Below are 13,657 nucleotides of genomic sequence, written 5' to 3' on the forward strand. Positions count from 1 at the left end.
CTTAACAGGAATCAAGAACTCGAGTCACTAAAAGATTCTTATAACGTGCTTGCAAAAGAAAAGGCTTCTCTCTTCCCTGAGCAATCTGAAAAACGTCCTGATGATTTTGTGCCCCTTGCATAAAATGCTTGGAGCGTAGCAATGCTGACTCCATTGTTGAAACTTCTACTGGCATCATCGAGAACATTGCAACTACTACGAATGATATCACTAATCCCTCTTCCGAGGAAATTGTTGCTATCCCTGATGAAAATTTAAGGTTAAGGAACTTACTCGATACTCGCATGCTAAAGAGCCTTAAGGGGCATCAAACGTTGTGTGATGTACTAAAGAAGTCTATACTACACAAAAACCCTAGGAAGGAAGGCTTGGGTTTTGAAAGGAAACTCAATGTTGGTGTAACGTACTAGACTCCCGAGCAATATCCTCATACAAGCTGGGTTTATGCGACAAACAAAACCCTCGAACCAGCATGACTGTCCGGTTATGATCGTGCCATCCATGTTGTTTCTGATGAGTCAGATGACTCAAACTACAAAATTTTCAAACAACAAAATCGTTAGGTTTCCGCTCGGTATATTGGGACTAACTGCAGGTGGCTCGCCCAAGAAGCATATTTGGGTGAAGAAATGTTCCATTAAGTCTTTATCGATTGTCACAAGCCTAACCATGCAGGATAAGCATATGAAAAACAATAATGTTATCGATTACCACAAGCATAACCATGCAGGATAAGCATATGAAGAACAATAATGTTATTGATTACCACAAGCATAACCATGCAGGATAATCTCTAGCGATTGCCTCGACCGGCGCACTGCTTCAATGGCGGACAACAGTGAGAGGCCGCGTCCGCCTGAGCCACCTTCAATGTGGAGCGACGCGCTCTACAGGCGGGTTTTAGGTGGGGCAGGGCGGTCAGAAGCGGGCGAAGTAGCGGTCCGAAATCCCGAAAACCTCCCCCACATTTGTCTCCGGTTTGCGGGAGAAAACGCATCCGGACCACTCCGCAGACCGATACAGGACCACTTTGGATGGCTTTCACAATCCGGAGAGTGCAGTCCAGACGGTTGCGTGAGGTTTACGGGTCGCCTTGGAGATGCCCCAAGAGCATCAAAATCAAATTTGATGATTAAAAAGAAAACAATCAGCACGAATCTACAAGCAGAACCAAACGCCCCAAGAGGCCAAAACGCAGCCCACTGTCACTGAAGCACTGCCGATTTTTCGAACCCATCTTCCTCCTCGAGCCACCCGAGCCGGATCGGCCTAGGGTTAGGGTTCCGCCGCCATGGACGCCGCCGCCGCCGCGCAGAAGCGGAAGCGGGCGGAGCAGGAGGAGGAGCAGGCGGCGACCGACGGGCTCGACGTGCTCGACCTGCGGGCGGCGAAGCGGCTGCTTCTGGGCTTCGAGCGCCGCCTCCGCGACAACCTCGAGGCCCGCATGAAGCACCCGGACGACCCGGCCCGGTTCGCCGACTCCGAGCTCGCTCTCCACGCCGAGACGGACCGGCTCCGCCTCCTCGCCGGCGCGCCGGAGCTCTTCCCCGACCTGGTCCCGCTCGGCCTCGCCTCCTCCCTCTCCTCGCTCCTCACCCACGAAAACGCCGACCTGGCCGCCGCGGCCGCCTCCCTCCTCGCCGACCTCACCGACTCTGACGACCCCTCGGACCTCGCCGGGGTGCAGGCCCTCGCCGACGCGCTCGTCGACGCCAACGCGCTCGACCTGCTCGTGCACAACCTCTCGCGGCTCTCCGAGGCGGACCCCGACGAGGCCGAGGCGGTGCACCACTCCCTGGCCGTCCTCGAGAACCTCATCGACCTCCGCCCGCACCTCGCCGACCTCGTCTGCGACCGCACCAAGGTGCTCCGGTGGCTGCTGGCCCGCGTCAAGGCCCGCGACTTCGAGGCCAACAAGCAGTACGCCTCCGAGATCCTCGCCATCCTGCTGCAGAACAGCCCCGCCAACCAGAAGCGGCTTGGCCAGATGAACGGCGTCGACGGCCTGCTGCAGGCCGTCGCCATGTACAAGTCCAGGGACCCCAGGACCACCGACGAGGAGGAGATGCTCGAGAACCTCTTCGACTGCCTCTGCTGTGTGCTCATGCCGCTTGGGAACAAGGAGCGGTTCGTCAAGGCCGAGGGCGTCGAGCTCATGATCATTATCATGAAGCAGAAGAAGTCTGCCTACAGCTCCGCCATCAGGACGCTGGATTTCGCCATGACCAGGTTCCCGCCTGCCTGCGAGCGCTTTGTCGACGTGCTCGGGCTCAAGACTGCTTTTGCGGCGTTCATGGGTAAGGCAAGTGATAGACAGCTGCTCCATTCCTTCTTATTTTGGTTCATATATTATGTGATTTCAGATGCTTGAGTAGTAGGTACACCTTAATTCAGTAATTCACCACCATCCCCTGGAATCTCATATGTTCAGCGACTGCCTCTAGGTTTATTTTATAGTTTTTGTAGCCAATATAAAGCTGAAAATGGATGAATATTCATGTATTGATTAACTGGTGCTAGAATTTTCAAACAAGCTTGTATCATAATTGTATAAATTGTTGGTTTAGTAAACGTAAAGCATGTAAATATTTGTTCTGCTCAATTTCTGATAAGGCTGGTTGTTATGTTGCGTCATGCTGTTCCGTTTGTTTCTATATACATCTGCCACAGTAACATACATAACGGTTTCTTTGGAATATACAAGTAACTGAATTAGAGAAAAGAGCAGATAAGAAAATTGACTGATAAGCTGTGAGTCAGGAGCTTCTTTGTTTGAAACTGGCCTATGTTACAGAACAGCTCCTTTTCAGTGATAAACAACTGCTCCTTGCCTTGTTCCTTTTTTCTATCTTCAATGATTACAGATATTCGAGTAGTACAACTTAATTCAGTAATTCATCGCCATTCCCCGGAATTGCATATGTTCATGGACTGCTGCTAGGTCCATTATAAATTTTATAGCCAATGTAAATAAAGCTGAAAATAGATGAAATGTTTATGTATTGATATCTGGCGCTAGAATATTCAATCAAGCTTGTATCATAATTGTGTAAGCTGTTGAGTTAGTAAACCTAAAGACTGTTAATAATTATTCTGCTCAATTTTGTGACAATGGCTGGTTGTTATGTTGCTTCATGTTTTGTTCCTTTTGTTGTATATATCTGGTGCAGTAACATACATAATGTTCTATCAAAAAATAGAACTGTAATGGAATTAAAGAAAAAAGGTAGATCTGAAAATTGACTGATAAGCGAGTTGGCGAGTCAGGAGTTTCATTGTCTCAAGCTGGCCTTAATTACAAAACATGCTCCATTCGCAATTTTAACTTGAGACTGTTTTCTGATATATTTGTAAGCATGTTAATTGCTTCTGAAATATGGGCTTTCAGATTCCTGTGAACAAGAAAAACAAAAATGAGAGCTATCAGGAGGAGCTAGAAGAACGCATCATTTCACTAGTTGCTTCATTGTTTGGTAAGCAGGCAAGTCTGTTCCAATGTCCGTTATACACTGCTGTTCTGGATTGTATGTATATGAATCTGCAGCAGAGGATCGACAAATATACTTACATTTCTACAAATCAGCTTATGAACCACCAGTTATCTACAGAGTTTTCTGTTAAACTATTTCCCTACTAGAAGTTCGTGTATGCCATGAACATGATGGCTTATCTTCTCCAGTCACTTTTATCTGATTAGAGAAATTGCTTTAATTACATTACTGATTTAACTCTAGCATGTGCAAATTTCAAATCTACATATCTGACCGTACTTCTGAATATTATGGTTGCACTTGAAGATTCAATGTTTTGCCATGCTGTTTACTGTCATTTCAGTTTTCACAACACCATGCCAAAGCCTGTAGTTCATGGTTTCCCAGGCCACCGAATCGAAATATATTACAGAGAAAACGTAGTTTACATAATATTTACAAGGTGTCAAAGTTCGACAGGAAACAGGGCATAACATAAACAGATTCAAAACTGAAGAGACAGAAAAAACAGGCCTCAGACCACAACCAGAAACAGCAAAGTAAAAGTGATTTTGGCATAGGAAAATTAACAATATGAACAAATTCCTTGTTTCTTACTTAATGAACTAATCAAACTTGTTGAAGTATCAGTCAGTTGTTGAGGAACCCTAGTAGCCTGCCACCATTCCACATTTGTCCCCATATAATCCATCTCATTATCAGTGTGTGATTTGGCTAAATAAAGTACATCGAAAACTTGGTTAGATGTGCCCTAAGTTCCAGTGATGCTGAATAAACTGGCACTGAAAGTTACTTGACCTACTTCCTCAGACCCACAAATAAGCATAGATCCTGATAAATTTGCACCAGAGGAATCCTTGTTTGCCATGTAAATAGGTTTGTTGGTGCTGCAGTAACAAGGGCAAATAGTTCAGCATTTTAATTCATGCAATCGTCATCTTTTTATTTTTGTACAAGGACTTTGCAGCTCATGTTTGATTGTTACCCTCTTCTGTTAGGTGGTATCACGAAAGGTTCACGAAGGATCAGGTTACTAGGCAAATTTGTTGAGAATGAATGTGAAAAGATAGACCGTCTGATGGAGCTATACATACGGTAAATCTAGTTTCAAGAGGGCCAAGGGAACTGCTGTCATTTCCTCGTTATTAATTGCTAGTATGATCTCTTTGCGCCATGCAGGTATTCAGACAGAGTGAAAGCTGAGACCGAAAGGTTCGAAAGCCTCGATTTAGATGATTTAGAGGTGCCTTTCTGTCTTGTGACCTCCATGTCGAATCCAAACAGATAATTTATTGCTAAATTGCATGCTCTTATCTCTCAGATGGACGATGATGAGCGGTACAACCGGAAACTTGAAGCTGGGCTTTACACGCTTCAGGTATTACCGCAGTGGCATGACAGTGCTGCATCTGATGATATTTTCCAGCCTATATTCGGTTGATTCTTGTTCACTCCACCAAGCTTCTGAAACAGTTGTTTGTATGTTTCAGCTAGTGGCGCTTATTCTTGGGCATATCTGGCACTCTGGGTAAGTAAGGCTTCATTCAGTCTTTCTCCCCCCCTTTACTGCTCTGTTGTACAGAGAGCCATGAATGAGATTAGAATGAACTGCGGTGTTCATCTTTTGCTCCCTGTCATTAATTTTCAGGAACTCACAGATGAGGACAAGAATAGAGTTGCTCCTGAGACAGAACAAGCTGACAAAGGATGATGTCAAGGAGATACTTCAGGCATGTCATTCCTTTCTCGAATAAATCATATGTTGTTGAGTAGTTTCTGATGGGATCTAGCGTGAATGGTCATTCGCCGGTTTTCTGCCTTGAACAATAGGGAGGCTGGTCTGCGTTCTTCAAGTAGGCAATGTTTTTGACAGTTTATTAATCAGCTTGTTGATGCCTGATTCGGATGTGATGCAGGAGTACCACGACAACATCGGGGACCTGGATGGGCCGGAAGAGAAGGAGAAGGCGCAAGGGCGGACCAAGGAAATCATAGCCGCGTTGTCGTGATGCATCGTCTTCCCGTAGCATTCATTCCACAAGATGAATCCATGACCGGATTGAAACGTGCATCTCATTTGCGCTTTGTTTGTAAACTAGCCAGCAGTTATCCGCAAAAAGCCGTCTTCTTCTGAGAATACATACGTGTAGGCTGTGTTGTTCAACTTGTGGAGGAGCAACAAACTGGCATTGCACCTGACCTGTGCTGTGTAGCTTCAGACAATTACTTACTTGCATCAGTTTTGACAGAACGGTCTTGTGATTTTTGTGTCATTGTCACTCCTAGATTTAGTGGGGCTTCCAAGTTTATCTCTTCTTTGGCAGTTCTAGAGAACAAGATATAATGCCCATATATTTACGGTTCTTTTTCGTAACAAATTCCCTTAAAAAAGATTATTTGCCTTGTTACTGTCATTTTAAAAAAAAAATTACTGTCATAAACAGTTTCTATGACTCGATTAAGTGATGGAAGAAACTCTTAAAAATATTTTCTTTTAGTGAAGTAGTACTATAGTAGTATCAGCTTGGAAAGAAAAGCAAAGTTTTGCTTGACTCATTGCAGGAAGAGGATGGTGTATTATCCCCTCGGCGTCGGCGCCGTTGTTCGCTGCCATTGCTTGCCCCTTCTCCCCTGCAGCGTTCCGTCGGCGACGGCGGCCACCCTGCAGGAGGCTGCGGCGTGGTGGGTGTAGTAGCCTGTCCGTTCCGTATCTAGGGTGACGGCGTGACGCAAATGCGGTCCAAATTTGGGCCTGAAATGGGTCACGAAACGGACGAAAAATGGACACGCATTCGTTTGGGTCGACGAGTTGGGGCAACTTTTGTGTCCGCCGTGATCCAAATAGACGCGTGCAGATGAAATGAGTCGGCCGGTTGGAGACTTGGAGTTGCTCTTACGAAAACTTCGTACGGATTCTTTTCACGCAAGACGACTACACCAATTATAGCTGGCCAACCTTCGGGCCGGGCCGGGCCTAGCCAAGCCCGAGGCAAAAAACCTAGGCCCGGGCCCGGCTCAGCCATCGGGCCTGGTTTTTCGGCCCAAGCCTGGCCCGAATGCGTGAAAAGCCCGTCGGGCCTCAGGCCGGGCCCTTCAAAAAGGTGCAAAAACAATGGGCCTGGGCCCGGGCCGGCCTGGCCATCGGGCTTAAAATCTAGGCCCAAGCCCGGCCCGAAAGCAGCATCTGGACGGGCCGGGTTGAGCTTTTTCAGGCCGGGCCGGGTCGGGCTGGGCGGGCGGGCTTCCCATGGCCAGGTCTAACGCCAATCAATCCCTGCCCCAGTGCCCCCTGTAAGTCTGTAACAAATAATCCGTAAAACTGCACTTCAGTCTGTAACAAAAAAATCCGTACAAAATGTCCGTAAGTGTAGCATCTCTCGTTAGAGAAGAAACTAAGGGAGAAAGAAGACGAGAAGATGGTGTATTATCCGCTCGTCGCCGCCGCGCGCTGCCACTGCCCGCCCCTCCTCCTCCCCCGCCGCGCCCCGCCGGCGACGGCGGCCACCCCGCTCCGTCGCCGCCCCCTCCAGCTCCGTCTCCTCACCTCCTCGCCCGGACTGCGGACCCGTGGCCGCCGCCACGCCGTCGACCCCGAGGACGACGACGGCTTCCTCACCCTCGACCTGGAGGACTTGGAGGGGTTCGCCGACGGGGACGCGGAGGAGGGGCCGTCGCCGTGGGAGGGGGCCGTGGTGTACCGGCGCGACGCGGCGGCGCAGCACGTCGAGTACGCCACCACCCTGGAGCGCCTCGGCCTGGCCGACCTCTCGTCCCCGCACTCCCGCGCGCGTGCGGCCGCCATGGGCATCACGCCCCCCTCCAAGCCGCGGCGCGGCGCCGGGGACGCGGCCGCGACGACGCCCGTGCTCGTCTCCGTCGACGTCGCCCGGCGCCGCGGCCGGCTCCGGCTCGACGGCATCCTGCGCACCGTCATCACCCTCGGCTGCTACCGGTGAGCACCCACCTCCTCCTGCCGCTGCCTCTCGCCTCATCTTATCTGCTGTTGCTGTATGTCTGTCTGCAATGCATCATGGACAGAAATTTCAGAGCCAAGTGAAAGAAAGTCTCGACACTGCCATTCTGAATCCCACCCTACATCATAGCACTAGTTGCGCGCTAACTGCTTAGCAATGACTAATCATGCGCCGCCCAAATCGCTAGCACCGCCCCGTTGTTACTGCCGCGCACCGGCGCGCGCGAGTGCTTAATCTGCCCAGCCGCCGCACTTCTGAAACCATGTGGCTTGCCCATCTACAAACATCCTACAGAGTTTCAAACTGCCACATTTTAGAACTAGCTAGCTCGGCAAAGTTTAATCTGGCATGCTAGGACTCGGGGAAGGCAGTTTGTGCAATCTCACTATATGGGTAAACTCGCATCGTATCGCATGGTCTTCCTTCATTCCTCCTTGGACCCCAGCATCATGGATATAATGTGCTACATTTCTCCAAGCATGAAAAGTTGCTCTGTTTCTAGTAGAGGTATTGTTTCATTTTTATTATCTCAAAGGCATCATATGTGCTGATCTTTCAGTTGGAGCTGACATGGCGGCATGTACCGATGCATTTGCCAGAGATGATAATTGAAAGAAAGGTTCTAGTAATTGTGAAACATGGAGATACTTTGGTTCTAGTAATTGCAAGGAAGGTTTGTTGAATAAGTATCTCATACCGCAACTGATGTAGCTACATCATACTTTGGTTCGATTAGCAAGGCTGTTTTTGGTCATTAGATCCATTGTTGGCTGTTAAGGGGGGGATACTATATTCTGGCGTTGTTGACTCTTTTTGAAAGAACCGCAACGTAGTTTCTCTCTTGATAAAAGTAGCGATCCATTTATGGCCTGAATTTCGACTTGGCTGATTTGAGGGTACAACTTAGCAGTGTTGTTGTTGGTTCTGAAACCCATTGTTAATTATTATGCTTCCTTATGCAGGTGTGCTGAGCCAGCTGCCGAAGGCGTATTCACGAATTTCTCTCTCCTGCTGACAGAAGACCCGGTGGAGGAACCCGACGTGGTCGACCTCGGCACCATATACGAAGAAGACAGAACCAAATTCCCTTCGATAACCGGCAGCGAGGACGAGAACGATGAAGATATAGACTGGGATGACCGCCTGCATTTCCCTGCCGGGGAGAAGGAGATCGACATCTCGAAGAACCTTCGGGACATCATCCACTTGGAGATAACGCTGGACGCCTTCTGCAGCAGCACCTGCAAGGGCCTGTGCCTCGTCTGCGGCGCAAACCTCAACACGAGCAGCTGCAGCTGCAGCACGGAGGAGCCGCAGGCCAAGGACGCCAGGCGTCCGGGAACCCTCAAAGACCTGCTGAAGCCTATGCAGAGAAGATTATGATGAGGCAGACAGTGCATATGTATGTAGGTATCTTGTAACCTGTGTGATAGTTTTTAGGATTGCCATGAGCAAGATATGCAGCCCGGTGAAAATGCAAATACTTGATGGTGGCGATAGAGGGGAACTAGACCTGCGGCATTTGAGTCGCGTCTCATGCTTCGCTGCACCGACGGTGCAAATCTCTTTGGCAGTTCCTCAGAAGTTCATGATTATCATTTGTATTGCCTCATCTTACTGTCTGAAACTAGAAGTCTGCAATGAGGCGGAATTCTTCATGTTACCAAGTGTTATGTTTTGCTGGAACACTTGCATCTTTCAGGTTTTACTTCTTGTACCAACAGGTAACAGCCCAAAGTAGGCCAACACAGGTTTACTTACAGCTGAGCAAAGATAAGTAAAAATAAATAGCATGGCTATACAGAGAAACACTTCAGAAAAGTAGAAGCGAAGAAACTAAGCAGACAAAAGCAGCTCTGAAACAAGGCTAAACTCAGAGAGAAAAACCTCTCCATTCCCATGATTGCTTGGGTGGAGCACCGCAAGAAACAAAGAACATCCATTCATGGCTTTTCCTCTATGAGTTCCGCGGCGGCGCGCCGCTCATTCTGCAGGCTCTCTGTGATCGGGCCGATGATCGCGCGCGACGGGCCTGTCAGCAGCAGATAGGGATCTTGCAATGAAAGTAATAAATACGTAAATATAGAGAATTCATGCTCCAGCCGCCACTCGAGTAGGTCCATCCAAATGTCCAAACTGACGGATGTTAAGAACGATGGGATTGTTTTAACATAAAAGAAAAGACATCGAGAGATGATGCATGGTGCTTGCCTCTTGGGTGAGGACCTGGCAGTTATCTCTGGTGCGGTTGAAGAGGAAGTTGTGATTGTGATCCGCGGTGTCCCTGGCGGCGACAATGCCGTGGACATGCAGCAGCCACTCGAGACCGTCTTCCAGGTCGGCCACCCGGATGCCGACGATCTGCATGGTACAATGAGGTCTCGCGTAGCTCGGGATGGGTCCGAATGTGAAGCGCATGGGACCAAGACTTGCTGCATTGTAAGAAGCAAACTTAAGAGATGTGTTGCAGGAATCACTAGAGCTTATTGTTGTTGTTGTCCCCAGTACAGCTTACAAAAGGTGAGGTGGTTCACTCTTAGACTGGAAGAAGGAGGTTAGGATCTACTCTCAGACTATCACACTTGGGATTGATGTTTTGGTTCATGAAACAAAAGGTGATGTTTGGAGAATGACTGGAATCTACAGGGAGCCGAACTGGTGGACTGTAAGGAGCGCACATATCGCTACATGGTGGGGCCTTGCTATCCTTAGTTGGCGGATTCTTCTTTTTCAGATCCTCAAAATACTTAATTAGGATCAGTTGTGGGTTCTTCTCAATGAGCGCCGCCAAGAGGTCATCGGCACTCTTCTCCTCGACTGCGGAGTCGACCCTAAAGGAAGCTACGTCGGCGAAGGAAGCCATAACCGCAAAATCGATTGGCGCTAACACCTTTCATTACACAATGAAAAATAACATAAGAATCTAACATCAAAGATTACTTCTTAAGCAAGTTTATCATGGTGGACACTCTCATGGGTATTTCGAATTTCGATGATGGTTGAGCTGGGCAAGCTCGTCATGCGTACTCAAGGTATCATGGGATGAACTTGCCCAGATCGACCGTCATCGTCAAAAGTCGCTTTTGTTCTCCAAGAACAACTCTCATGTGTCAAATATGATGGACACTCTATCTGGTGGTTGTATATATGGTGGACACATTCTCACGGGTATTTCAACTTCCGGTGATGGTCGAGCTGGGCGAACCCATCTTGCGTTATCAAGGTATAACAGGACGAACTCGCATTGCTCGACCGCCATCATCAGACGTTGATTTCTCTTCCTCCATGAACAACTCTTATCGACTATCGGTGATGGTCGCTCTTGCTCTGCACCTCCTGCTTTAAAATGATCACAGATGAGGAGCAGAGGAAGGGCGACACCCTACGACAACAGTTGGTAACATCTCTCATCTTTCAAATATGATGTACACTCTCTGGTGGTTGTATATATGGTGGAAACTCTCCCGCGGGCATTTCGACTTTCGGTGATGGCCAAGCTGGGCGAGTCCATCGTGCGTGACAAAGGTATATCACAGGACGAACTCTCCCAGATTGACCGCCATCGTCAGAAGTCGATTTCTCTTCCTCCTGAAAACATTTCTCATCTCTCATCTACACAAAAAACTACAAGAAACTAATACAAGAAAAACTACCACAAAAAAACTACTACAAGAAACTACAACAAAAAAATACAAAAAAATCCATGCATCCATGCATCAATCGATGCATTCATCCATCCTTCTATGCATCCATCTATGCATTCGTACATCCATCTATTGATTCATACAAAAAACTACAAAAACAACTACTACAAAAAAAATCCATGCATTCATACATACATACACTAGTGCAGAACCGGCCTTTAGTGCCGGTTCGTGACGGCCTTTAGTGCCGGTTGGCGAACCGGCACTAAAGAGTGGGGACTAAAGGTCCCCGGCCTTTAGTACCGGTTCGTCACGAACCGACGCTAAAGTGCCACCACGTGGCACGAGCCAGACCCGTTTGCGTGGAGAGCATTAGTACCGGTTGGTAACACCAACCGGTACTAAATGTTTGGGTGTTTTTTTTAAATTTTTCTTTAATTTTGTGTTTTCAATTTAATTTAGTGATTGTTTTACATTATAATAAGTTGTTAAATCATTAGGTGAAAGTACCACGGATTAGTTTCGACTGGATGCATTATTGGATATCTCTATATACAGCTAGCTAGCTAGAGTATATGCCATATCCATATTATACTTGATCAACTATATAATATATACGGATGTGGCATATACTTGATCACTTAATTAGCTAGGTAGGATTCATCTAGCTGAAACTAATCTGCGGTTTCTTTCATTAAATGATATAATAATTAACTAGCTATTTAATCACCATCAGCACTGCTAGCTTAAAGAAGAAACATTCACTTGTATACCAGAAGCAAAAATATTATTGATCGAGTTCAACATGATTGTCATGATATTATAAGCGTTCATATATATATATAACACCACAAAAGCAAATCACTTAAGTTCAGAACGAAGAACACGGACATGAAAGGACAAGTACTAATTAAGAGCGGCATGAAGAACTAGCTAAATCACTCCTGCTAGCTACTCTCTCTGGTAAAATAGCATAGAACATGTATAGCTCTCCTGATTGATCATACTGGAGCATGCCGATGAACCTGTCTCCTAATCGTGGGCTGCGCTTCTCATTGCTGCCCCCTAGTACTTCTCTGCGATCATTAACAATTTTTCTCCAATCTTTCACTATTAAGCATTCATCGCTTCTAGAAATCCTGAATGCATTCATGTGCAATGCAGGATATCTGGGCCGTAAGCTAACAATTGACATCTGACCTTTAGTCTCGATCCCCTGAGGCACAACTGTCATTGGGAGTCCCTGTTGAAGAACATTGTATAGTACTTAATTAATATACTTAGCAATGAAAGTTTAGCAAAAAAATTATGTATGCAAAATATGCACTGAGGACAAATAGTAAATATCTTACCATCATTCCTAAATAGATGTGACCGTAGTTCAATACCATCACTATTGGTCGCACGTTTTGAGTACTAACATTTCTAAGTGCAGGAAGAAAATTTGTCTTGACAGTATGAAGATCCTCAAGCCATGAAACACAATAACTTATCTCCTCGCAGTTTAGTTCAGCTCCGGGACAGTAGTATGTCCTGTCTACCAAGCGCCGGACATGTTTGGTTGAATGGAGATAAGCTGTCAATAGAAATTAGTTGTCAGTTATTTTTGAATAAGCAATATCAAAGACAAAAATATAGTTGAGAAGAACTCACGTAATGGTAGAACTGGAGGCGTCTGCACATCGACCCATATGTCTCTATTACCTTCAATATCATCTTCCGGACGAATATCAAAGGTGATAACCATACCAGGCTCAAATGCATAAGCTTTGCATAGTGCTTGCCAAGTTTTGCATTCAAAATATGTGTATGTGTGTGTATTGTATACTTTGACGTTGAAAGTATAACCATCATGCTCAGTTTTCAGGTAAGCTCTCTTTACCTCCATAGTTTCCATATCTTTGAAACCAATCTTATCCAAGACAAAAATTCTTGCATGACACGGGATGCGCTAGTAGAATAGTGAAAATTAAAAAATTATAAGTCAGGCAAATGAAGCATATATAAGTCATACTTAATTACGAAAACAGACTTTGTCGTTGTGACTTACTGTATCGAATTCGAAAGTCTCATCCAGCTTGATGCTGAATCGCCTACCATCAACAAGGAAATTTCTGTCGCACTGGCCGCGCTGGTCTTCACAGTAATCGCACATAATGAAATTTTTTCCATCGTCAGACGACATTTCCTATGTTCATATTAGGCGAAACATTAATCACTTATTAATTCAATTAATTCAACTACTTCTAGTAATTCAACTAAGCATTTACTAAAATAAACTAGTTATATTAATTCAATTAGTTTAAAGCATTTACTAAAAATAAACTAGTTCTATATATATATTAATTCAACTAGTTCAACTAAACATTTACTAAAAATAAACTAGTTATATTAATTCAACTAGTTCAAACTAAGCATATACTAAAAATAAACTAGTTCTATATATTAATTCAACTAGTTCAACTAAGCATTTACTAAAAATAAACTAGTTCTCTCTATATATATTAATTCAACTAGTTCAACTAAACATTTACTAAAAATAAACTAG

At 46.0% G+C, this 13,657-nt stretch overlaps 2 protein-coding genes across 2 annotated transcripts; both read left to right on the forward strand.

Moving 5' to 3' along the window:
* The first annotated feature begins 1,194 nt into the window (after positions 1–1,194).
* LOC119337440 (beta-catenin-like protein 1) lies at positions 1,195–5,800 on the forward strand. The gene is made up of 8 exons (XM_037609580.1): positions 1,195–2,302; positions 3,389–3,473; positions 4,490–4,586; positions 4,671–4,734; positions 4,813–4,869; positions 4,982–5,019; positions 5,140–5,221; positions 5,408–5,800. The coding sequence occupies exons 1-8, from the start codon at positions 1,292–1,294 to the stop codon at positions 5,498–5,500; spliced, it is 1,527 nt and encodes a 508-aa protein (XP_037465477.1). The 5' UTR covers positions 1,195–1,291; the 3' UTR covers positions 5,501–5,800.
* A 1,095-nt stretch (positions 5,801–6,895) lies between these two features.
* Positions 6,896–9,151, forward strand: LOC119341557 (large ribosomal RNA subunit accumulation protein YCED homolog 1, chloroplastic-like). The gene is made up of 2 exons (XM_037613432.1): positions 6,896–7,443; positions 8,428–9,151. The coding sequence occupies exons 1-2, from the start codon at positions 6,908–6,910 to the stop codon at positions 8,846–8,848; spliced, it is 957 nt and encodes a 318-aa protein (XP_037469329.1). The 5' UTR covers positions 6,896–6,907; the 3' UTR covers positions 8,849–9,151.
* The last annotated feature ends 4,506 nt before the right edge of the window (positions 9,152–13,657 follow it).

Source organism: Triticum dicoccoides, chromosome 7B (assembly GCF_002162155.2).
Source record: "Triticum dicoccoides isolate Atlit2015 ecotype Zavitan chromosome 7B, WEW_v2.0, whole genome shotgun sequence".
Lineage (NCBI taxonomy): Eukaryota > Viridiplantae > Streptophyta > Magnoliopsida > Poales > Poaceae > Triticum > Triticum dicoccoides.